Here is a 24,039-nt window from a genome sequence, read left to right on the forward strand (position 1 = left end):
CTCTAAAATAGAAAGTAGCAGGAGATAATTCTTATTAACCAATACAGAAATGAATGACAAAATGTTCTACCACTAAGCCACAGCCCCAAGCAGGGGCTGTGGCTTAGTGACAGAGCATCTGCTTGGCATTAAGAAACTTCCAGGTGCAATCCCCAGCATTTATATACAAGGATTCAGTTAATAGGTGAGGATAAACACCTGAGATCCTGAAGAGCTGCTGTCAACCCAAATAAACAATACTTACTCTGATGAGATGAAGAGTCTGATTCAATATACATCATCTTCATATATACATATATATTTTTTAATTTTATTATAGGTTGGTTCCTTCATTTGCAACTGGATTTGTTCTCCAAAGACATTGTCATAACTAATTAGTAAGGACCTCCAGAAAGCAAATTTTATTTGTGGAAAAATTCTCTGAAAGGTCTTATAGACTGGCACGGTTGCTGGGTGGGAATAACTGGATTAAAATACACCATGTAGATTTTCAGCAACTTTCATTCTATATATTCTATTACCAAATAAGGTCTGTAAAAGTAAGAATTTAAATAATAATAGATGCCTTTTTTAGAGTTTGACTGTTAAGCTACTTTGGATATCTGAAAAACATAGGGCTTAAAAGACTCTAGCTATTGTGTCTAGTTTCCCACAGGGATTGTGACTTAATATACAATTTGACCTCCTTCCCCCAATAATAATTTCACATTTTGAAAAGTGAAAATGCAACTATCTGCTAAGAATTTGAATTTATGTATTTATTTATAATAATTATGATGGGCTAAGTCCAAAAAGGTAAAATCAAAATGGACAGATAACTGTCATGTTAGCTCAATATCAGTATTACAGCTACTGTGGATGTATGAATACAAATTCATTGCAGTTATTAATGAGAATGATTTTCCCATCAATTCTGTCACTCAGAAAAAAAAACTTTCACTGTGCCTAATGGTTCAATGTAGATTTATTTCATGTATTATCTTCCCAAATGGAATGGATAATTTTGCTACATTCCTTCTTCAAGTTTTGTGATCAGGTGTATTACAATTCCTCCCTCCCTTTCTTTTGTCTAACAAAAGCTTTAATGGCTCAATGCCTTGAGCTATATGACAATTGGAAATTTCTTTTGTAATCTATATTTGTTTCCCAAAGAACAAAAGGAGTACAAAAAAATTACAACATCCAAAGAGGATTTTGATCTGAGAGTAGGAACAAGACCTGCTAGGAGTAGAATCGTAGAAATCCACCATCCATGATAAAATGAAGTGACATCTTAGGCTGGAGTATGAGAGTCATTCAAAAAGAATATGAGAGACTGCATCTATTTTATCAAGGGAGGAAGAGCAAATTGTGCCAGTTTAGGGAAAACGAAATAAGTGGCCTCTCATAACTGAGCAGAGGCTGCTTACAGATGTCTCTTTCCCCATACATTTTATCACCTCTGACTTATACTAACCCCCACCCCTTGGCAAGCCCAATGAAGTTTAGTCATCCGTGTGGTCTCACATGAATTAAATCAAAGACCTTCCTCAGCTGATACACATGTTGTGATTAGTCACCACTTGGAAAATCCACTTGTCCACACTCAACCAAATACGCCCCCCCCCAAACCCTCATATGCCTCCCCACAAGTATCTTTTTCTTGAGATAGTCTGTGTCAAACTCAGAGCACCACCACTGTAATATAATCAATATATGAAAAGTTTTTAATAAAATATTGACCCCAAACCTTCAGTGTGTCAACTCCCAACAATATTTATGACTGTCTTCTATCAAGTATACTAGTGGATAGCGTGTTGTATTGACTGAAAATGGAAATAATGAAGGATGTTATATTCAAGCTTTTATTTTGTTCATGCTGCTTTGTGAATTTATTTTTTTTTCAATTCCACTTGTGCTCCTGCCAGGAGGTATTTATCAGACAGTAAGCAGCAAGAGTAAAGCGGTATCATTTGTTTCAAACTATAAAATAATGTACATCACATGTTTTACTTTTGTGTGTTCTTGTTTTTGAAACCACAAACATTCCAGCATCACACTGTAGGAACAATAGAAAGCATAACCTTTTGCATAGTATTAAATGAACAGAGACAGTAGGTTCTTTATTTACAATTATTTTCTAGATTTTAAAAAATTCATAAAAACAGATGAATAATAACCCCTAATGAATGGATTGCCAAATGTACTGCTATATTGTTCCCCACAAACCTCATGCTTTTAGGTACAGCACGTAGGAAGCAAGCATTGTATGTAATTGCAGTGAATCTCAACATATAGATCATTTTGGTTTTTTGATCCATTATTTCTGTCATAGAGAGGCCAGGCAATAAAGAAAGGAAATATGATGAACAACCTGAAGTTGAAAGGTCATTATATGTCATTTCTTTCTTTCTTAAAAAATAGTCATTTATCATGTACATAATGCACGGTTTCTATTGACAGAAGCCGACGTTTCCTAGGCATCACAGTTTGTGTATATACTATTTCATTTTCTTTTTCTATATATACACAGAATAAAGTGTTTGTTCCTTTTAAACAGTTTTTTTCAAGTTTGCAAAATGTTCCTTACTGGTCATTAAGAAACTGTCTTACAATGTGCACTGCACACACACATAAATGAAATGAAAGCAAGAAAAGTCTTTGTGAAAAAATAAATAAAAAGCAAACCATCCATAATAAGATGTCAAAAACAAAAAAAGCTTCCAGTACTAAGAATGTTATAGTTGCTTGAGTCCAAAGCTACATGCTTCCCCAGTATACAGGCTTTTTTTCTTCTTCTTCCTGAAATGTGGAATCTCAAGTAAAATATAGAACCTCAGTATTACACAAAAGTTAGTCATTTGCAATGCAAAGTGGGCCCTTACTAACATTCTACGAATAAGCTGAACTCAGCTCAGTGGGGTTTTCATGCTAGCTTTCAGAGCTAAGAAACGCCTAACACTGTTTGTAGAACAGAGGATTGTGCAAGCCTGGGAAGGTTTACTGTTCAGCCAGACGTCTGGATCAGAGTGAGCCATGTGGAGCCAAAAGACACTTAAAGCATCTTTTAAAAGTCCAGAAGCTGGCAATTCAAGCTGGCTAGAGCATTACCTGGTTGAATAGTCATGATGAACATTAGTCATTTCAAATTGCAGTTTGGCCAGGAATCTCATCTTGTAGGAAGAGTTTCTGGCTTGGAATAATTCTTCAGGCTGCAGAGTTGTTCCATCTTATTAACCAACTTTAAAACAGTAGATAATAGAACAGCAAGTGAAGTTTTTGAGCTAATTAAAAGGACCCAGACTCCCCCACCTCAAAATTTTCTGGCATCATTGATACTATTAATCAAAATGTCCTTTTGTACTGTACAAGTTTATGGAAAAGATTGTAAGCTGAAAAGTCTTGAAGCAAACCTTGTATTAAATACAAAAGTCATTTATGAAAAAATCTGTGACCCACAAAGTGCTTAGCATTCAAGTGGTTGACCTAAGAGTTATAGATGCTTTTAAGTTACCAGGGCTGTTACCATCTTGAAATTTTTCTTTTTTTTAAAAAAGCACTCATCCAACAGATTTACAGATGTTCACAATGGCTTTTCTTATCAAAAGTACAATACATCGGGGGGAAAGGCAAAATAGGCAATTTGTCTAATATATACTAATGTGACTATAGGAAGACAAGCTTGGTTTAAAAATAATCACACAAAGCACATTTCAGTATACATTTCGTAAAGTTTCATTCAGTTCTACATAGTGCAGAAAATGATATCTTTAAAAAAAAAAGTCAAAGCAACAAACCGTAGTGGTTCTCATCCAAAATGCTAACAGCCCATATATTGCAAGAAATAAATTCCTAACATTCTATTAGAAAAGAATCAGCACACTGTATTTCAATACTAGTTTCATCTTCATACATAGCCAAATATAACTTATTTTTGAGCTGATATTCAGTAACTTCACTGAGCTTTATTTTTTTAAAAAATATATGTTTAAGAAGCCATTGCAGTACACTTAAATAAGGAAATGGCCTAGTCATTGAGTATTGCATCAAAACAAGGTCAAACAATTTGTTAAAAAAGAGAGAAAGAGAGAGCAAAAAACCTGATCATTTAAATTTGTATTTAAAACAAAGGAAGCCATTCTGTTTCATTGCCTTCTCTATGGGATCACAATGCTACATCCAGTATGTTATATTTTGGCTTCTTTTGTTATCTGCTAGCATTATCTACATTTAAAAAAACCCCGAAAACCTAACAGGCAAAATCAGATCACAGTTGTAATAAAACATCCAGGGTGCCATATTACAGAAATTTTCATGGAATTGAGCAATTTGTATATTATCTCGGCAGGAAGTGCTGTCTTAATCCTACAAATAGTTAAGGATATTATCTACAGGTCTGTAAACAAATTACATTCTTTATTTTTAGGACATAAATAAGTTAAAATAGAGCAATTTGAGCAGAAAAGGCAACATGCCAACAAAGAAATATATATATATATATATATATATATATATATATATATATATATATATATATATATATATATATATATATATATATATAATGGATATATACACATGTATAGTTATAATCATGTATATATTTATATGTATATATCTCTCTATATAGTCTCATAAATGCTTATTAGGTTCCTCTGTCCAACTGGTGCAAATCTACTGTGCAAGTTAAGCTTTGCAACTTCAAAAAGTTATTTAAATTAATCTATACAACTGAGTCCATGCCACACAAGCATTAAAATAAAAAAACTCACAGACCAGTGAATTGGATAAATAGCCTCAAAGAAGTCCTTTGCATTTCCTGCTTAAGGAATAAAAAGAAGGGAGAGCTGGAAGTGGACAGTACATTCATGCAGGAGGGCATTGGTATTGTTTTCATTTTGTTTTGTTTTCTGCAGGGCCACAAGAAAGGAATATATAAATCAGCCATTCATTCTTTCCCCCAAATCACCATGATCAATGATTAGTTTTCGTTCCTTTTTTTCAAAGCAGATAGGAGTTCAAACAGCTTCTCAGCCAGCATTGTTTATACATATTTTCTATGTATATATTAATATTTATATAATATTTTTGCAGTGACGTTTTCAGCTAAAGTGATGTCTCCAGGCTATGAATCGGGCTTCCTGGACTCGAAGAGGTAGCTGATTTACTTGTGTCAGTTGTAAGGTTTATTCCACTGTCGATAGCACTGTTGTTCTTGTTCAGCGAAGACGGTGGACTTGGGTTTTGCTTGAGCGCAGGGTCTTCTAGTTCTGTGTCATCAATGAGAGGAATATGGGGCTGGGAATCTTCTATCCTAAATTCAGGATGAGTCATAAAGTTGTGAATGGATGTTCTAGATTCTGGTTTTTCTAAACCTTCATAGAGAGAGCTACGGAATGCCTTCACGACGCGGATCTGAAGTGGGGGGCGGGGGGGGGAGAAACAACAGGAGAAATGTCAGTGCGAGCTGTCCTTGCAAACTCTCATACAGTGATTCTTGGGGAAGGGGGTGAGAAAATGTTGCGTATGGTTACGGCAGAGCAGGCAGCTGTAGTCCATAGTCTCTGGATGCTAAATGCATAAACAAATGGCCCAGTTTTGTGCATTTTGAGTGTCTGAATCAACTGCAATGTTAAAACCGTATGAGTTTAAGGCCATCAGAAAACTGATGGGAAGCATTGTTTAAAGAAAGCGAACATCAGCTCATGAAAGACATCCTAGTAAAAGACAAGCCATGTTAATTCCAATGCAAATGTAGAACCATGCATGTTGATAGTTTTGCCGTGAATAAGTTAGAAAGCTTATTATGTCTTATTTGAAAAGCCTTATTTGTATAGGGAGGAAAAAAAACACAAAACAAATCACACATCTCAAACAAGAAAGCATAAAACAGACACAGTTGGATGGATAGGTATGAGAGACAGACACAGGAGCCAAATGGAAGAACAGAAAATGTGTCTGTTTTTTAAAAGCAAGTCCTAAATGAAGCAGCCAGGAGCACACAAAAAGCCAAGCAAACAAAATATTTAAGCAAAAAACATGCTATTTAGAAAAAAGTCACAACTATCACAAACACAGCTAACTGGCACACAACAACTACACTTGGAAGCCTGGATAATGTGAACATGTATTTGTTGATCAAACTTTTGTTTTTATTTTGCCTTCATGCATATGTGAGGTAAACACTCGAGTATAGACCCACTGTTCTAGCCATTAAAAAAATAAACAGAAAACCTTATTAATAAGCAAGTAACACTAGAAAATCATACAGTGGTTACTGGGTTTCATATAAATGAGTTACAAATAAAACTCCTTAATTTTCTGTGTCTCAAAATTGTGAACATTTTATGCCTCTTCTGCAGTACTTGAATTATGTCCATTTGATTACACCAAGATATTTGTATCCTTTGCTCTTTGAACCACAGAACAAGAGGGAAAGCCAACCAAAGGAGCTCTTCAGTAAGATGTTATGACATCATACTAATTTACTCTGCCCTGCCATTAGGTGCAAGAGCTGAAGAAGGGGCTGCTGGGTCAGGAAAGGGCTGTTAATTTCACCAGCACTGAAATAGGAGAGCATCCTGAGTATATTCTTAAGAGTTTCTCTTAAATGTTACTAGTGAGAAAAGACAGAATTTCTGAAGAGGAGATCCATAGAGAAATAAACAGAATGGCAAATATGTCAACTCTTGGGAGATGTATTGTGACTCAGAATGAATTCTGGGGTTGTTGATCTTTTGTTTGGTTCCTTAATAATGAATGATTAATGCTAATCAGAATGAGATACCACTAGTGCATGCTTGTGGCAGAACTGTTGCAAGTATTCCACTGGCTAGCATGTGTGCTGGTTAGGCCTCATTGGATGGAAACTGTCATGCCTAACATGTCCAAAATTTGTAAATCCTCCTCAAAACAAGATCCTGAACCCCCAAACTCCAAGGTATATTAGAAAAATCTGCAAGAGAATTGCTAAAAATTCTGAAAGAAGTCTCTGTGAATCCATTTCTACCTCGGCAAAAGTAGATTCAATTAGATTTTTTTTTAAGATGGCACAATGGAGCTCTGCCCTTAATGGCCAAGCTAGACCAAATTCATCAGATCTCAGAAGCTAAGCAGAGTTGGCCCTGATTAATATTTTGATGACCATTTTTGCACTGGGAACTTTGCTGCCCTGGCTCCCATATAGGAATACAAATCCAGAGCGAACAAGGTACACCAGGCCAAATGCTCCCCTGTGTGGAAGCAGAAAGAGGCAGGGCAACCTGCCCTGTCTAAGACTCCAGCCTGCAGTCTGGTGTGAAGCCTCCAATGCAGAAGCAGTCGATGGGAGGCCACCAAGGAAATAAAGGGTTGCAACACAGAGATAAGCAATGGCAAATCACCTCTAAACCTCTCTTGCCTTGAAAACTCTTAAGAGGTCATCTTAATTCAGCATGGCTGGATGGCACTTCCTACCACCATAATGGAGAAAGTGATAACAAATGACTTTGAAACTTTTGACAACTTTGCCATATGGCAGCTGTATTAAATGGAGAAGACATTAGCTTTTAACCCCTTGCACTATGATATACCTAGTGTTATGTCCCCACCTCTTTGGGTTTCCAAGGCATTAGTGGTGACTGCTTCATGTTGTTAGGAGTCATCATGCAGTAAGCTCTTAAGTGGCTCTTAGCATCCAGTTCCAGGTGATTAGGTATCACTCTTAGGCTGAAATCCTAAACATGCCTACTTGAACGTGAGTCCCACTAAATATTGGCATTTCCTACTGCTCAAACATGCTTAGAATCAAGTAGTTAGGGACAGCTTCTTAGCAGCCAGAATGGCAATATCGTTATTCGGACAGAAGTTATTATTGCAGAACTGAAACAAGAGTATTGCACTTTAGCAAACATTTCTTCCTCTGCCATAAAATGCAGCCCTCATTTGATAATCTCTTGGGGTTAATTATTGTTAGGAACTGGGGTTTACAAAGTAGAGGCAATGTATTCCCTGACACATACGTAAGTGGTTCACCTCTCTCACCCTGTGCTTTGCAACCAGGTGAGTCTCTTCACAAACCAAATCAGCTACAACAATTGTGCCATTTTATTTAAAAAATCTACTACTATTATTATTATTTATGAAGCACTTCTTTGTAATAGCTGTGGTATCAAATGGGCAGACAGTTTTGACAGGCTGAAACAGCAGCGAGGGTCATATCTTCACACGCTGACCTAGCTTAGTTTCAACTGCCTTAAATGATTTCAGCATGTAGTCAACCCCAACTGTGCATGATGAGGGCATTGTTACTAGGAATCAGGGATAGTTATCTAAACAAAACAAAAAAAGATGTCAAAGTAGCTGTCCATTAGAATTGTAAGCAGCACTGAAACAGTGCAAACAAAACAAAAACAAAGGGTGTGTATGTAAAGTTTTCACTTTCTCTCTCAAAGCCCCTTTCCTGCAACAAGATTTGTTTGCCCTACTCAGTATACACTCCAGTAGGCTCTGCTTTGTGAAATATTTATGATTAAAAAATCCAATCTGTCTTTTTGCTTTGACCACCCCATTGCTGACATGCAGCAGTAAAGAATGCCTTGAACAGGTAGTTAGAGAGCTCAGAAAAGGACAGAGAGAAAGAAAAGCATGCTTCAGAAGGAATGTTCATGGCCTTATGAATTCATTGCTCTGAATATCTAAAACATTCAGCGGTTAAGTCTAACCTTAATCCTGGTTTTACAAGCCTGCATCTTGAATTAAGTTTTGCCAAGTGAATCTGTCAATTTTAGTTCTTAAAGAGACAAAGCACAGTCCAAAAACTAACATCCCAACTCAGAGTGAGATTGTATGTGAGAGAAGGCAACTGTGAAAACTCTGTGCATAAAACTGTGTTTTAGAAGCATAGATCTCCTACATGCATTTCATAGGAAATTTAAAGCATTAATACTTTGACTTTATTTGTTATAAAAGTATTTATATTCTGAGATTCTGACTGGGCTGGAGTTTGCTGAAAACAATCCAATGATTTTCCTCTCTGGCAGGTTAGGCCCAGTTCCATAAGTTTAACCATAGAGCCTATCAGCTCTCTATCATTAACCTATAAAATCCTATGTTTAGGATTATATAGTTTATCAGGAAGGATGTGTCCTCCATTCATATCAGTGTTTCTTCTCATGGATAATCAACCAAGAAATCAGAAAAAGATAATAGGGTCTTCCTAGGGTTGCTGGGCTGAGCTTGGAAACCAGTGGGAATGTTGGGGATGGAGGCATTGGCGGTATCTCAACACCACTTCATGGGGAAATCTGTGATGTAGGAATCTGTGTTCGAGGAAAACCATAGTTTCCAGCCATTCTTAGAAATACCCTACGTAACTAACAGGTTTGCCCCAGAAGTAACTATGATCACCACTGATGTCACTGTTTCCCCCTTCGGAGCAGGAACAGGTCAAGAATGCCAGGAAGAGGCAGCTGTAGACCTCCCCTCCCCTTTGAGAGCCAGTTTGGTGTAGTGGTTAGGAGTGCGGACTTCTAATCTGGCATGCTGGGTTCGATTCTGCACTCCCCCACATGCAACCAGCTGGGTGACCTTGGGCTCGCCACGGCACTGATAAAACTGTTCTGACCGGGCAGTGATATCAGGGCTCTCTCAGCCTCACCCACCCCACAGGGTGTCTGTTGTGGGGAGAGGAATGGGAAGGCGACTGTAAGCTGCTTTGAGCCTCCTTCGGGTAGGGAAAAGCGGCATATAAGAACCAACTCTTCTTCTTCTTTTCAAAGAAAATATATTTGACAATTTGTTATAGTTTTAGAACCATAACTACACTTAGAGTGTGGAAAACAATGTTCCTGCTCAAACCAGCAACAGGATGATGCACATGCAGTTTACCTGTGGAGGTTAAGCTACAATTTGGGGATTCTATGGGTAAGCCTTCTGAGAAAGTGAACAAGCACATGCCATTCTGCGTTACAGTTTATATATATATTTTTAGCTGTCTCTGTCTTTATGTTTTGCTCAGAAATCATCAACATTAAGACCCCCTAGCACTGTTTTAAAGGAAATATATAAATTATGCAAATTAACAAGAGCACTGAACTGAGACTTGTTTGAGTAAAAGTACTAGACTATACATTTCTGACCTAAAGTTTAAAAGGAATCTACATTATTGTTCAAGTGTTAATTTTACTCTTATCATATGTATATATGGTGGACAGACCAGAAATATACTGCAACTACATGGCAATCGTGTAATGGATTGTGTTTATGAATGGACAATGCCAAGGTGTGACAAACAATGAGGTACAGCTCCCTTTTCTCACAGTAATGGATGCAACAGAAAGAATGAACTGTTCTTAACAAAGGACTTTGGGTAGGGTAGGGGACAACACTTCAAGACATTTTGACATAACTTATAAGTTTCCACTTCTTTCTTCTCTGTAGCTGTAATAAAAAGTATTTCCATTTGCCCCACCCTGAAAGTTATTTCATATTTCATAAAGATATTTGCATCAGGCAAAAAAAGAAAAATCTAGTTTTTAGATACTGCAGATTTGGATCACCATTGGAAAAAAAAAAAGAAATCTGATGATGTCTAGAATACCACTCTTAAGTACAATAGCGCCACTTAAATACGTAGTTTTCAGGTCAACAGATGTTAGATAGTAGGTAGCATATGGGCTTATACTCGAATGTTTACCTGGCTTCATATAAGCCAAGTATCTGGAGTTTGGTTCACATTCATGTCAGGCTCAAGGTTAAAGACTCACAACCTCTTTTTATTTCACTCTCTCCTGCTGAACCCTTTTGTCCAGTGATCTCTAGCCCTCTGGGAAAACAAACACATTTAATATTCAGAAAGTAAAGAGTAGGGCACTGCAAAAGCAAATAATTCAATTCTATAGAAATGACAGTAAGGAGATTAGTTTATAAAACAAAGCTTTGCCAAGAGATGCCAACTCTTAGAGTTAACTGATGCTGTTTTTGATTAGGGTTGTGGTTATACAAAGGCAAGTCTGATGCTGAATTACTGGGTCCTGGTTTTCCCCATTCAGAAGTATGTTCAGAATACTGAAAAAATTGAAGGACATCATGTTTTCTGATGTCCTTATATGAATATCTTAGGAGCATTAGCATACAACTCCTGAAATGAGATCACAATATGTATAGCCACCGCAGTTTCTGTGATTAGTGACACCTGGACTGATTCTGCATGAGGAATTTGCTCCTAGATATCCTCTTGTTGCTTGTGGTTTTTAGTGCAGCTTCCACATGACATCAGCAGCAGACCGGAGCTCTCAAGAGGCTGGCATGAGTTTTCCCCAGATTTGCTTCAAGATGAGGAAAATTGCAAAATCATGATTTGCCACTTCTTGCTGCACTGTGATCCAGAAAGCAAACAGGGGCAAGCCTTTGTGAAGGGACAAATGTACAATAGTCCCTGTAGCATTTTGCTCACCCTTGCACCTGCCCTCCCCTCTCCATTTCTGGATTGAGTTTTTTTTTTAAATGATGTGGTCCACATTGCTGCAGGACTGCAAAGCTATGTGCCCTCCATAAAAACAAAATATTATCCTCACTGTGCTGGGTAATTTTGTTATTGGGCAGCCAAAACACATTTCTGCATGTGTTTTCTTGTGGCGGGGTACGAATGGGGAAAGAGGGGGAGAGGCATTTAATGAAGCTGCTCTCTTCCTATTAGCTTGGCATCCATGCTCTGTGTTTTAAATCATTACTGTGAATGCACAATTGGGGTCCAGTTCCCATGGCCAGCCTATCAAAAATGTACTGGGAAATAGAGAGACTATTATGAGAATCCTGAAAAGAGATCTAAGGGGGGAATGTTTCATTGTTGTGGCATGATCCTGTGGTTATGCGAATGTGTTAGTTTAAAAAAAATATTCTAGTGTTTCCCCATAGCAATTAATTTCAGGGCTTAGGAGGGGGGAGTTTGAGTCCTCAAAACAACCATTATGATGGGATCAATAGCTTGTGGTGATTGACAAGCTAAAGAGCAGGGGGAGAAATGCGGGTTGTTCACCCTTGCTGCCTCATTGGCCTATTATGCACGGCCGCCGAAACAGCGATTTCGGGTCACATGAAAAGCGCAGAGGGGGAAGACGCGAAGCAAACTGCTTACGCACGGGATGCAACGGCGGCAAAACCCAGAGTAACTGATTATGCTGCTTCTGGTTGCGCCCTGGTCGCCCGGAAGCTCCGCTTTCTTCCGTGTTTCGCTAACCCGGCTTTTTCAGCAACATGCACCGAATCTGCGGCCAGTTGCAGCCGGTGCCGTGTGTTATCAGTGATTTTAGGCGATGCCATTCCACCCCAAATGCGGACCTTCCCCTCCGTGCATAATGGGCCATTGTGAGGCAAAAAGCCATGAAGAGACAGCAGGCAAACGTGGGAAGAGTCTCTTGCAGGAAGCTTGCAAACCCACGGCTTTCAACTGTGTTACCACACCAGAACCCCCTCAATCCATGGAAACACATGTCCTCTCTACAGACAAATGAATTTATGCAGGCTGCAAGCCGATAGAATTGACATGTGATGTCTATTTGCAGGTTTGTACCGGAAATTATATATTGCAGTGATTTTTCTATTTTTTTCCTCCCACTGGCCTTCTGAGCAGTGATGGGAGTTAGAAACTTGAAGTGGGACAAGCTGGTAGCCTTTAGGTAACCTTGAGGCGTCTGTATGGCCTTCAGTATTTTTCAATTATCTGAACCTATTTTAAAAGGAAAATAAAGCAAATGCAGGAATTGAAGTACTGTTAACGTGACAGCATGGCAGACAAAGGATAATGTGTTGTGTTTAGACTTATGACATAAGGACAAGTTCATATTCTTCCAAACTTACTGTAGTTCCTCTACATTTGGTGGGGATTCTGGGATGATGCATGCTCACACTATTTGCATATATTATGTCTTAAGCATACATGTTACAAAAAGCAGAGAAACAATACCATACAAAAATATAGAATTCCTGAAGTATAATATAAATATACTCTGAAATTAATTCTAACCTTATGGATTAATCCATATACATTTCAAATACAAGAACACTAAAAATAATGTGCAAGTTTAACTAAATGCCAAATGCCCCTTTTATCTATGAAGCTTAGATAAAAGACCAAACACATTTAAACAATTGTCTTCCTCAGTGGTCATAAAATAAATAGCAACACACAGGCTTGAAATATTTCTGTTAAGAATGAATGTCAAGAGTCTTTTTACATTATACTTCAGAATTTTTGTATTTAATTATGGTACTGATTCTCCACAATTCTCTTTTTGAGCTTTGCTTTTTTGTTGTAGTGGCTTCCTTTTTGCTTGATTGCATACCACAGCAGAACAAGCACAATTCTTCAAAAAGGGATTGTCAGAGTCAAGTAAACATTGATATGTATGGGTATTATTCCAGTTATATGCCCACTTGGAACGCAGGCTGCAGAGAGAGCAATATATTCAAAACCAGTTTAATAAAAAAACAAAACAAAATAAATTTTACTCAGCTGTTCATTTCCACTTCTCATACATATATATATATATATCTTTGTATAACCAAACCCTTAACCAAAAAGCTTTACAGAAGTGCCACATTTTTTAAAATTTAGCTCTTAAAATGTTCAAATGTAAACTAATACCTATTTAATTGGATTTTTGAGAACAACATACAGGTTTCTCAGTTTTTAATGTGATAGAATGATAAAAGAGATGATGGGATTGGTAGAAAAAAGACATGTGGGTAGAAGTATATATTAACAATTCTGAGCGTGTAAGTAGAGTTAGCCTCCAATGCCAGCCACAGCACACATAACAATCGCAGTGATGTTAGTTCAAGGGGACAGTGTATGTAGCTTTCATTATTCAATTTCTTGTATGCTGGTCCCTGCCTGCCTTCTGGAAAAAAATTCTGGAGCATCTGATTTGGTGTAGCTTGGAAAAGATCCAACCTTCATTCATTGATTTTAACGAGGTAAATAAGTCAAAACAGAATAAAAATCTCTGATGTGTAATTATTTTGTAAAGTTTAGTGTAATTAACAGAACAATCCTAAACAAAATTTGAGTCCAGTGGCACCATTAAGACCAAAAATGTTTTATTTGAGGTATATATACTTCTTCAGGTACAGTGCCTGTACATGAGAGCTTCTACCTTGAATAAAACCTTGTTGGCATTAAAGGTGCCACTGGATTCAAATTTTGTTCTGTTGCTTCAGACCAACATGGCTATCAACCTGAATCTACAGTCATAAACAAAGTTTAAGTTAAGATCAACTAAGTTTAATTCTGGGTTTCAGCTTTCTTGTGCATGCATAGTCACACACTTTTAAAAGTATGGAGCAAGCAACATATGTGGAGGTGATAGCCTTTGATCTCTAATAGCAGCATTTTGGGTTCTCTTTGTAAAGTACACTGAATTCTAGGGGATTGATTGGCTGTTTTGACAAAGGATTATCATTGGCTGTATTTGGTTGTGACACAGTATACTGATGTAACAGAATTGATTTTTGCTATATATTCCCTGTCGTGTAAGAAGATCATAGTCTGACGAATGGTGCTTGCACTCGAAAGCTCACGCCTTGAATAAATCTTTGTTGGTCTTAAAGGTGCTACTGGACTCTGATTTTATTGCGCTACTTCAGACTAACACAGCTACTCATTTGAATCTACTTTTAAAACCATTCATTTCAATGGCCTTAGAAGAGGATACCCCTGCTTAGGATTGCAGTGATAGGAATCACATAATGATGAATGCAACAACTGTCCTTCATAGAAATTGTAAAAGCAATACGGGTGCCAAGGCAAACAAATTGGCCACCTGACAGTGACTTAGCTTGTAGGGGTATACATTATAAAGAAAAATGTCTTATAATTTTGAGCCAGGCTTTTTTTTTCTGGGGGGGGGGGGTGCTATTGTGATTGCTTATTTTTCACTAGAATTTGAGATTCCAATGTGATTGCTTATTTTTCAATAGGATTGGAAATTCAAATCCATGTAGATTGTCAGGTTTCAGAATTCAGGAACATTGTTTTCAATGGGAAATATGTATCAGGGTCTGAGGCTGCTGTTTGTGAAAGCAATGGCATCAAATTTGCACATGCCACAGTCCTCCCTCTAGACTAAAGACCCCTCATCCAAGTCTCAAGCAGAATGAACAAAAGGCTTCAGTTTTACAGACCCCCTAAAGCTGGTCTCTCTCTCTCTCTCTCTCTCTCTGCAGCTGCACTTCTCTCTACTGCTTCCTAAAGTGAGAGTCAAGCAGCTGTCAGCAGGAGAGCTCCAGCAGGCCACAGTATGGGGGGGGGGGGGGAGCAGTCTACGCTCACTTCGTTTTCTTATTCTTGCAGCAACAGCGACAATATATTTTTTTAAATTTCCACTGAAAACTCTGCCTTCGTTATACTTTAGCGTTGTGGTCTGTTTCCTTTCATAATGTGTAAGTAGGTACCTTCACAGACTTTTATTTCCTATGGGGAATGTTTTGGAGGATCTGGGGCGCCTGTTTTTCAACAATTGACACCAAAGGTAACTCAGGGTGTGACCTGGCCACTAAAGAACCCAAAGGGTGCATTCTACAGTCCCCTGAATAAGGTGCCACTGCGCTCTATTTTCCCAGCATAGTACTTGCAGAGAACAGAAGGGTTCGACCACCACCATAAAGGAAGAGGAAAAGAGAACTTCAGCTGTCTGTGGTCTGTCTCCAAAGGAGATTGGCTGGAAGTATTCTGTGGGGCGGGGGGGGGGGGGAGACTAATGCTTTGGAATTTTATAGAAGCTTTGGGTTAGAATAGGGACACCCACTTTGAGACACCAGTAATCTTATCCCTCAAAAACAAAATCTTAATAGTACAAAAAAGTCCAGTGATTACTCAGGTCCCAAGGTGCTTCATGAAACATCCTAGGCACTGTGATCTTAATATATGTGAAGGACAGGAAAAGTTCAGGTATCAAAAGCAGAAGATTTTGCAAGCTTCCACGTTTTCCCTGCCATCATAACAAGACAAAATACTGGAATTCTGTGCATGGACCTTTTGTGTCTTTACAGTTCTACTAAGAGAGCCAGTTTGGTGTAGTGGTTAGGAGTGCGGACTTCTAATCTGGCATGCCAGGTTCGATTCTGCACTCCCCCACATGCAGCCAGCTGGGTGACCTTGGGCTTGCCACGGCACTGATAAAACTGTTCTGACCGAGCAGTGATATCAGGGCTCTCTCAGCCTCACCCACCACACAGGGTGTCTGTTGTGGGGAGAGGAAAGGGAAGGTGACTGTAAGCCGCTTTGAGCCTCCTTCGGGTAGGGAAAAGCAGCATATAAGAACCAACTCTTCTTCTTCTTCTTCTAAGAACAGATACAGAAAAGTATGAATTTCAATGGGATAGCGTTGCTGGGAGAGGAATCTTAAGCTTTTCCCTTGTGCCGTTTTCTCTGTGAATCATCCTTACAGCTGATAGTTATTCTGATAGAGAAAACATGAACATGTCCACGTTTTCCCTATTGAAGCAAGTAATAAAAACACTAGACTGGTATCTGTTGACACTCAACTGTTGGAATAATTTAGGGATGATGCATAGGAAAATCATTTCCATTATTCCAGTAATTTTTTAGCCCCCCCCCCCGTTTGGAGAAAGAATATACTAGGGCACGGGGCGTGAGCTACCAATCTGTTAATCGAAAGGACTGATAAGCTTGGGTCTTTATTACTTTTATTTACATTTAGCAGCCCATTCCAAACTTGGGGAAACTGATTCCCTGGGGTTGCAGGATCCTTACTGTATAGTAGCCATACAGTTGGCAAACTGCAGTGAAGAGTGGTGAGGCTATGAAATAGCCCTCCTTACATCTTGTTGTTACTAGAGCTGTGCTAATGAAAGAGGGAGGAGAGAGTAAATTTACCCTTATCCCCCATGGCAGGTATCCAGTGCACATCTATTGGCCCACATGGGTCTGCATTTCTAGAAATCAATTTTTCCAGAGCTGGAATATTTATACAAGAAGATCAGTGTATCCACCCTGCTCTTGCAAACATAGTGGATATAGATACCTATTTTGGATAGGGCTGCACTCACTTTGAAGGAACAGGTAGTCAGGGTGGGTGGGTGTTCTTGGACCCAGGTCTACTGCTGGATAAACAGGTGGCAGCTCTTGCTCAGAGTGCCTTTTACCAGCTTTGCCTGGTGAACCAGCTGCAGCCTTTCCTGGGTATTAAAGATCTGGGCACTGGGGTGCATGCCATGGTTATAGCTAGATTTCTGCAGTGCAGTCTACATAGGGCTGCCCTTTTAAAATGCTCAGGAATTTCAGCTGATGCAGCATGCAGCAGCCAGGATGTTGACTGGAGTGGACCACAGGGACTAAAGAATTCCAGCTTTGGCCCATCTACACTGGCTCCTGTTTTGTTTCTGGCTTCAACTAAAGGTGCTGATGTTCCCTCTAAAGTCCTATATGGTTTGGGACTAGTGATCCCTGTCCCCAAGGAAGTCAATTTGACCTCAGCCAAGGCCAGAGCCTTCTCTGTCCTGGCCTCCACCTGTTGAAACGAGCTCTGAGAGATCAGGGCCCTAACAGAACTAAAACAGTTCTGCAGGACCTGCAGAAGGGAGCTTTTCCACCAGGCATTTGGTTGAGGTCGACTCCCAAACCTCCATTCCTTGAACCCATACGATGGATCTGACCAACCATTGGTCTGTTAGATTGTTTACTCAGAATGTTATTTTATCTTTTTATTGTTATTATTATTGTTGTTACGTTTCATTCATTATAATTACCACATTTGATGTGTTGTTCTTGTTTACATTCCATATGAACTGCCCTGAGCCTTAGGAGAGAGTGGTATACAAATGTAATAAATAAATAAATCTGAAGGACTGCCTATCCCCTTAGAAACCTAACTGTTATGGTCATCTTACAAAGTCTTGCTTTAGGTATCCTCTGAGATTAGGTGGGTGGCAACCAGGGAGTGGGACTTTTTGTAGCCATCTTCCACCAGTGTGGTGAAGACTTTTTCATTTCAATGTCCTCAGTGATCCTCTTTTCCTGCTCTTTTCAATTGTTCTTTTTATGAACTTAAATTTTACATATTGTCTGTATATTAACTTGGTTTTAATTGTTCAGAAGAGGTGTTTGTTTGATTTTAATAGTTCTTAGGATGTCTCTTTATTAAACTTTGTAACTCTATTAGCTGTCTTGATGTCCCTGACGGGGGCTGAAGGACAAGATTTTGTAACTAAATAATTTTGTAAATAAATATTTGTAAATAAATACACACTTGGGTGTATTTGTGAATCATTTTGCATCCTACTACATGTATGAGTAGAGGTCTTATCTTGATGGTCTATAGAGAAAAGCATCCTTAGAAAGTTGAGACAATAGTAAAAGTAGTTTGAAAAGTTTTAGGAGAAATATGAGCATACAAACAATTCAGAGATGTGTCATTGAGAGACAGTTTAACTTGTGAAGAGATTGCCATTCAGACCTTAAGGGCAGCTATTGACAAATATGTTAGAAAGAATGAGGATCTGTAAAGAAAAGTGCTTCCAAATCCCCCAACTTTTGCAAATATTCTAGCTAGGTGACTTAATGTAAGGGGTGAGAAAAAGGGATTCAGTGTCTCAATCCTTCCTGAATGACTGCCTCGTAAATTGGCATCTCTGTAATCAGATGCATTAAGAATACACACTCACGCCCAGCTGCCGCAGCAGGTGTGCTGGTAGGAGAGGAAAGAGCATTGGATAACGAAACGTGGCTAGGGCTAGAAATATTGGTTACATCCTGGTTCTGGCTGGTGACGGAGGATTGTCTCCTGAGAGCTCCCTGAAAGGAAGTGCCACTCTTGAAAGTATTGACTACTTCGATCTGCAATGGAGGAAAGAATGAGACAAGTTGCTTGAGGAAAGGATACAAGCTTTGCAACTGACAGGAATAATATTTTTAGTCATTTTCAGCTGCTCATACAAATGAAATTTCAGTTAATGACAGTTACTTTAAAAATGGAGAACCATAGACAAGCAGTTTCTGTGTAGGGCTAGTTATGAAGCACCATCACAACCGTGCCAATTTATTACAGTAGATTCCAAATGGTTATGGTGAGGAGAACAATGTCGCCAGGACTGTGCCATTCAAGGGCTGGGCTGGCCCTGCCTTGTTATGTTCCAGACATTCCTACAGACTAAAGGGTTGGATCTATACTAGAACTAGAATGAATTCATGCAAATGATTTTTGCCACTTCCCCCTCCATACTGCAGTCCCCCTAAACCTACTGAGAAGATACTTTTAAGGGTTCATGAGAACAACATGAGATGTGGTTTACAAAACTGAAGCCAGGTGGCAGAAACTGCTCCCTTGCTTCTTTTTGCGCAAGGCACATAAGAATTTGAGCTTGAGTTGTGAATGGAAATTTCTATGGATTTTTTCCTGGGTTTTTCATTCATGTCACATGCTCCTGACTCATCAGGTGGCCTTAGGGACTGCAGGGGGGAGGCAGTAAAGATCATTTCCACTCGCTTGCTCCATTCACAGTAATACAGAATCCAACCTTGTACATATATTATTTCTTTTGTGTAGATTTTATTCAAAGTGGAAGGGGAAATGCATTCACTTGCAAAGTTTTATAGATATATCATTAAACATTAAAGTAGACTGACAGAACAAAAGTTTTTGATTAATAAATATCTGTAATCATGACTTCATATTAGCTTTTAACAGCATTAAAATAGTAAATTTTGATCCTCTAAGTTTCTTATATAGAACAATGTGAAAGCTTAGAAGTTTTTTTTTTAAAATATGTTTCATCTACAAATAATTTACAACTTTGTCTGTCAGGAACACCAGTCAAAATCTCATTTCCCCCATGTTTAAAATATATATATTTTAAAAATCTGCCAATTTGCTATCCAAAGTCTGCAACCAGAGGCTCCTGCCTCTACTCCCAGAGAGGGGGATTTGCACTCACTATTTGGACTAATCCTTACATGCCATGTTTCTTGGATACAAAGATCAGTAAATACCATGCCACAAATTTTATTATTAGAAATATCAGATATGTTCAGTTGAGAAAGAATAAGAGAAATCTTTCAGAAATCTTTCTGTTTGTTGTTAAGGGTCATTCTAGTCACTATGGCATGCTGACTGCAAGCCAATCACAGAAAAACGTAAAATAAATTTGAATAGAGCCAAATGGTAGTTGTTTAACAATCTAGAAGGAATTAGGTGAATATAAATATAAATATATTAATATTGTAGAAAAAATTACTTCATACAACTAGTCTATGAAATCTCAAGAAAAGAAGATGAGCTGAGTTTTATAATCCACTTTTCTCCAAGTGGTCTCAAAGTTGTTTACCATCTCCTTTTGTCTCTCTACAACAGGCACCTTGTGTGGTAGGTAATGTTGAGAGAGTTTTGAGAGGATTATGCCTGGTCCAAGGTCACCCAGCAGGTTTTATGTTGAGGAGTAGGGGATCAAATCCAGTTTTCCAGCTCAGAGTTTACCACTCTTAGCCACGATACCACACTGGCTCTCTACACATAAATAACCCTATTAGTAGAAATATGAGTAAATCAAGTGTGGTATCATGTCTTTCCACTCATTATTTAAAATGAGGATGTAAACAAACCATAAACTCAACAAACGTTGAGGCTCATGTTGATGTAGTGGTTAGGAGTGTGGACTTCTAATCTGGCGAGCCTGGTTGATTCTCTGTTCCCCCACATGCAGCCAAGCTGGGTGATCTTGGGCTCGCCACAGCACTGATAAAGCTGTTCTGACTGAGCAGTAATATCAGGGCTCTCTCAGCCTCACCTACTTCACAGGGTGTCTGTTGTGGGGAGAGGAAAGGGAAGTGACTGTAAGCCGATTTGAGACTCCTTCTAGTAGAAAAAAGATAGAGAAAACAAACTCTTCTTCTTCTAATCAATTGAATATTGAACCTACAGCCATTTTGTTGTACCATTGAAAGTTGATTATGTGGCTTGTTACAGCAATACTGTGGATTACTCTGAGGAAGGTCTTGGGAACCAGCTGCATGAATTAAGTTGGGATCCTTGCCAGTATCAACTGCATTCAAGGAATCACAAAAAATTATTTATGTTTAATTTGGGCCTCAGCTTCTAGACAGGAGTATTGTAGTACCTTAAAGTGGCACATCTTCAAAAGCTCTACTCCCTCAGTGTTTATGCTGAAGTAAATTTTTGTTAATTTTCAGAGAAAAATAAACAATTTAGGAACCTACAGGAAAACTCAGGGATGTGAGACAGTGAAGAAATGCTCTTTCTCAAAATAACAGCTGCTAGCATATCCAAACCAAAGTATAGGAAGCTACAAGTAGGTGGATTCCCAAGGAGTATTAAAATATAACAGGATAGATGACAACACTTTCTTCTGAAACACAGAGATCCCTCTTGAGGTTGTAGACCTACTAAAATGACCTTGAACAGGAATGCCAAAAGCATTGACTCTTGGCTCCAAATCAAAGTTAGCTCCACATTTTCAAGTCTTCTTCAACAAATTTCCAGCAGGTTGTATTTTAAAGTGCCAGAAGACTCCTGTTTATCTAGGCTGCAAAAGACTTTCTACCCCTCTGTAATCAATAGGCCATAAACTTCCGCTATATAGTATGACAAATCCATACATAAGGCCATGAAAACTTAATTTTGATGAACCCGTATTGGTTCAAATAAATTGCAATCATGTTATTCAGGATACTCGCTTTTTAACATTATGAAATAAGCCTTCTTACATTATAGTTTTTAATACAGAATCAATTCTAAGTAATGTAGAATTGTGGCACACTCTCCAATAGAGACAATGAAAGAGTACTTATGACTCCTGGTTAAGAGCCGACTATGGACATGCCATTCTTAGAAGATACAAATAATTAATCCTAACATTATTTCATGGGATAGAACATATGATAAAGTTTAAACTTCATTAAATCTATCCATTTTTAAAGTGCCAAAAGTATCTTCTTTGGTTTTGTGTTTTTTTCAAGTAAATAGGTACAACATAAGAAGAGATTACAAGAATGACTGCACAAATTAAACCAAATTAAACTAGAAAATAATTAATTAATGCTACATTCATCTATATCAGGCTTTCTCAACCAGAGTTTCATGAAACCCTGGGAGTTCTTGATGGCCCTACAAAGGCTTCCCGAATGGGTGGGAATTAGTTACGTTTTAAAATTTGTTAAACATCTTTTGGGTGATATGACCATATATGGCCATGTTGACTTGCCCTCCCATCCCAAAATGGTCAATGAGTGAGACTGAAGGGGATGGGAATGGGAGGGGCTCCAGTTGGGTGTGTATAAAGCTTTGTTTCCCAATCATATTCTGCATGATAATGCCACTTCTGGGCTTTCTCAAAGCCTGAAGAATGTTTCAGGGATTTCTCAATGGAAGAAAAGCTGAGAAAGGCTGAGCTATATTATGACAGCAATATCAATGCAGTCCTAAGGCATCTACTAAACAAACACACTGTTTAATTCTGTTAGTCTGTAAACTACTTAAGATAGTAATTAAGTTCCATGCTAACATAACAGGGACATATGCTGATAAATCTAGACATTCCGTGTTAGTGTAAACCCAATGTCAGCTTGTAACTTAGTTACTATCCTAAGATAGTGATAAGGACATGCCAGGGTACAGCAGGTTTTAGTCAGAATCTGGATTCCTCCGCTCATGCCTCTTATGGTGCTGGTGTAATATTACCTCAGTTAATATTACCTCAGTTGCAACACAGGCAACGATATACATTCTCCTATTGAACTCAATATTAAGTGAAAACCAAAGTAGTCCTACCATACTTAACACAGCTACCATATGGTTTAGGATAGCAATTAAGTCTGCAATCAATGACAGCTCTTTCTGCCATGATAAGGCATGATGTTATAGCTCTCTGGCATTACGTCGAGCACACTTAGAATTATTTTACTTATTGTACTTATTGTACTTAGAATACACATTTTGATTATCGAAAATCTAAAACAATGAATGTTTTTCATGTTTATCTAACAGTTTTATAAACCTACGCAGTAAAAAATAGAAACAGAAATCAGAACAGCATTAATGTCTAAAACAGTATTTAACATATCAGCCAGCATAAAGAAATGCAACATATACTGTTTCTGCACTAGCAATAACATTCAGATTTGCATTTTTAAATGGCCAGCTTTTCTTTCCATTTCTGCATTAAAATTCACTGGTTCAGGTGCAGTCTTGAATTGCCATCTGACTTACCACATGTTTTGAGAATTCAGGGTTACAGTGATTTTATCATTCAAGTCAGAATCTTATTTGGGGCTGCCCAATGCAGAAATGTGTACATTTCCTTCATGCCTGCCATTTTGAGTTGTTTGGGCATGCCCCTTGCCTTGTCATTTTCTTCTCTTCTTCTCCCCATCCTGTGGGAAAGGTGCCCAAGCAGTGCCTTCTTCCATCAGCTGTGCATCTAACTCCTCCCCCCAAGCCTTCTCAGGAGCATCATCTAATTCACAGATGGCTTGAAAAAAATGGTGCCTGCATGCACCTTTCTTTTAATTGTGCCCCTTCATTCCAGCATTCTGTGTCCTCAGTCACCTCCCCACCTTCCCCCACAAGATACTGTATGTTATTTTGTAAAAACCAGAGTTTATTGTGTTACAACGCTGCTGCATTGTAATGCACAAGACTGCTTTTTTAATAGAAACAGAGAAAGTGGTGGGAGGTTGCTGCTGGGGGCATGACAGTGTGCTTCCAAGTGGATTTGGGCAGGGCAGGCTGGCAGCATCCCCAGACTGCCCAAAATCAGTCTTGCATGTTACAATGCAGCAGTATTGTAATGCAATGATCTAGGTTTTTTAAAAAGATAACATACAGTGTTTCGGCGGAGGCAACTGCGAGCACAGAATGCTGGAATGAAGGGGTGCGATTAAGAAGAAGAAGAAGAAGAAGAAGAAGAGTTGGTTCTTATATGCCGCTTTTCCCTACCCGAAGGAGGCTCAAAGCGGCTTACAGTCGCCTTCCCATTCCTCTCCCCACAACAGACACCCTGTGGGGTGGGTGAGGCTGAGAGAGCGCTGATATCACTGCCCGGTCAGAA

The 24,039-nt window shown here is 38.6% G+C and overlaps 1 protein-coding gene across 20 annotated transcripts in view; it reads right to left on the bottom strand.

The window, feature by feature from the left end:
* Window positions 1-3,686: 3,686 nt before the first annotated feature.
* The window catches only part of ATP2B2 (ATPase plasma membrane Ca2+ transporting 2), a 658,100-nt gene continuing 637,747 nt past the window's right edge, over window positions 3,687-24,039 (bottom strand). For 11 of the 20 annotated variants that reach the window (XM_077325701.1, XM_077325700.1, XM_077325703.1 and 8 more), the window contains one exon: window positions 3,687-5,394. In XM_077325701.1, coding sequence (XP_077181816.1) covers window positions 5,086-5,394 — 309 coding nt within the window. In that variant the 3' untranslated portion in view covers window positions 3,687-5,085. Of the gene's footprint in view, window positions 5,395-10,727; window positions 10,784-18,642; window positions 18,815-24,039 lie in introns of those variants that run through there. The other 9 variants (XM_077325706.1, XM_077325709.1, XM_077325711.1 and 6 more) reach the window with 5 other exon arrangements.

This window comes from Paroedura picta, chromosome 3 (assembly GCF_049243985.1).
Source record: "Paroedura picta isolate Pp20150507F chromosome 3, Ppicta_v3.0, whole genome shotgun sequence".
NCBI lineage: Eukaryota > Metazoa > Chordata > Lepidosauria > Squamata > Gekkonidae > Paroedura > Paroedura picta.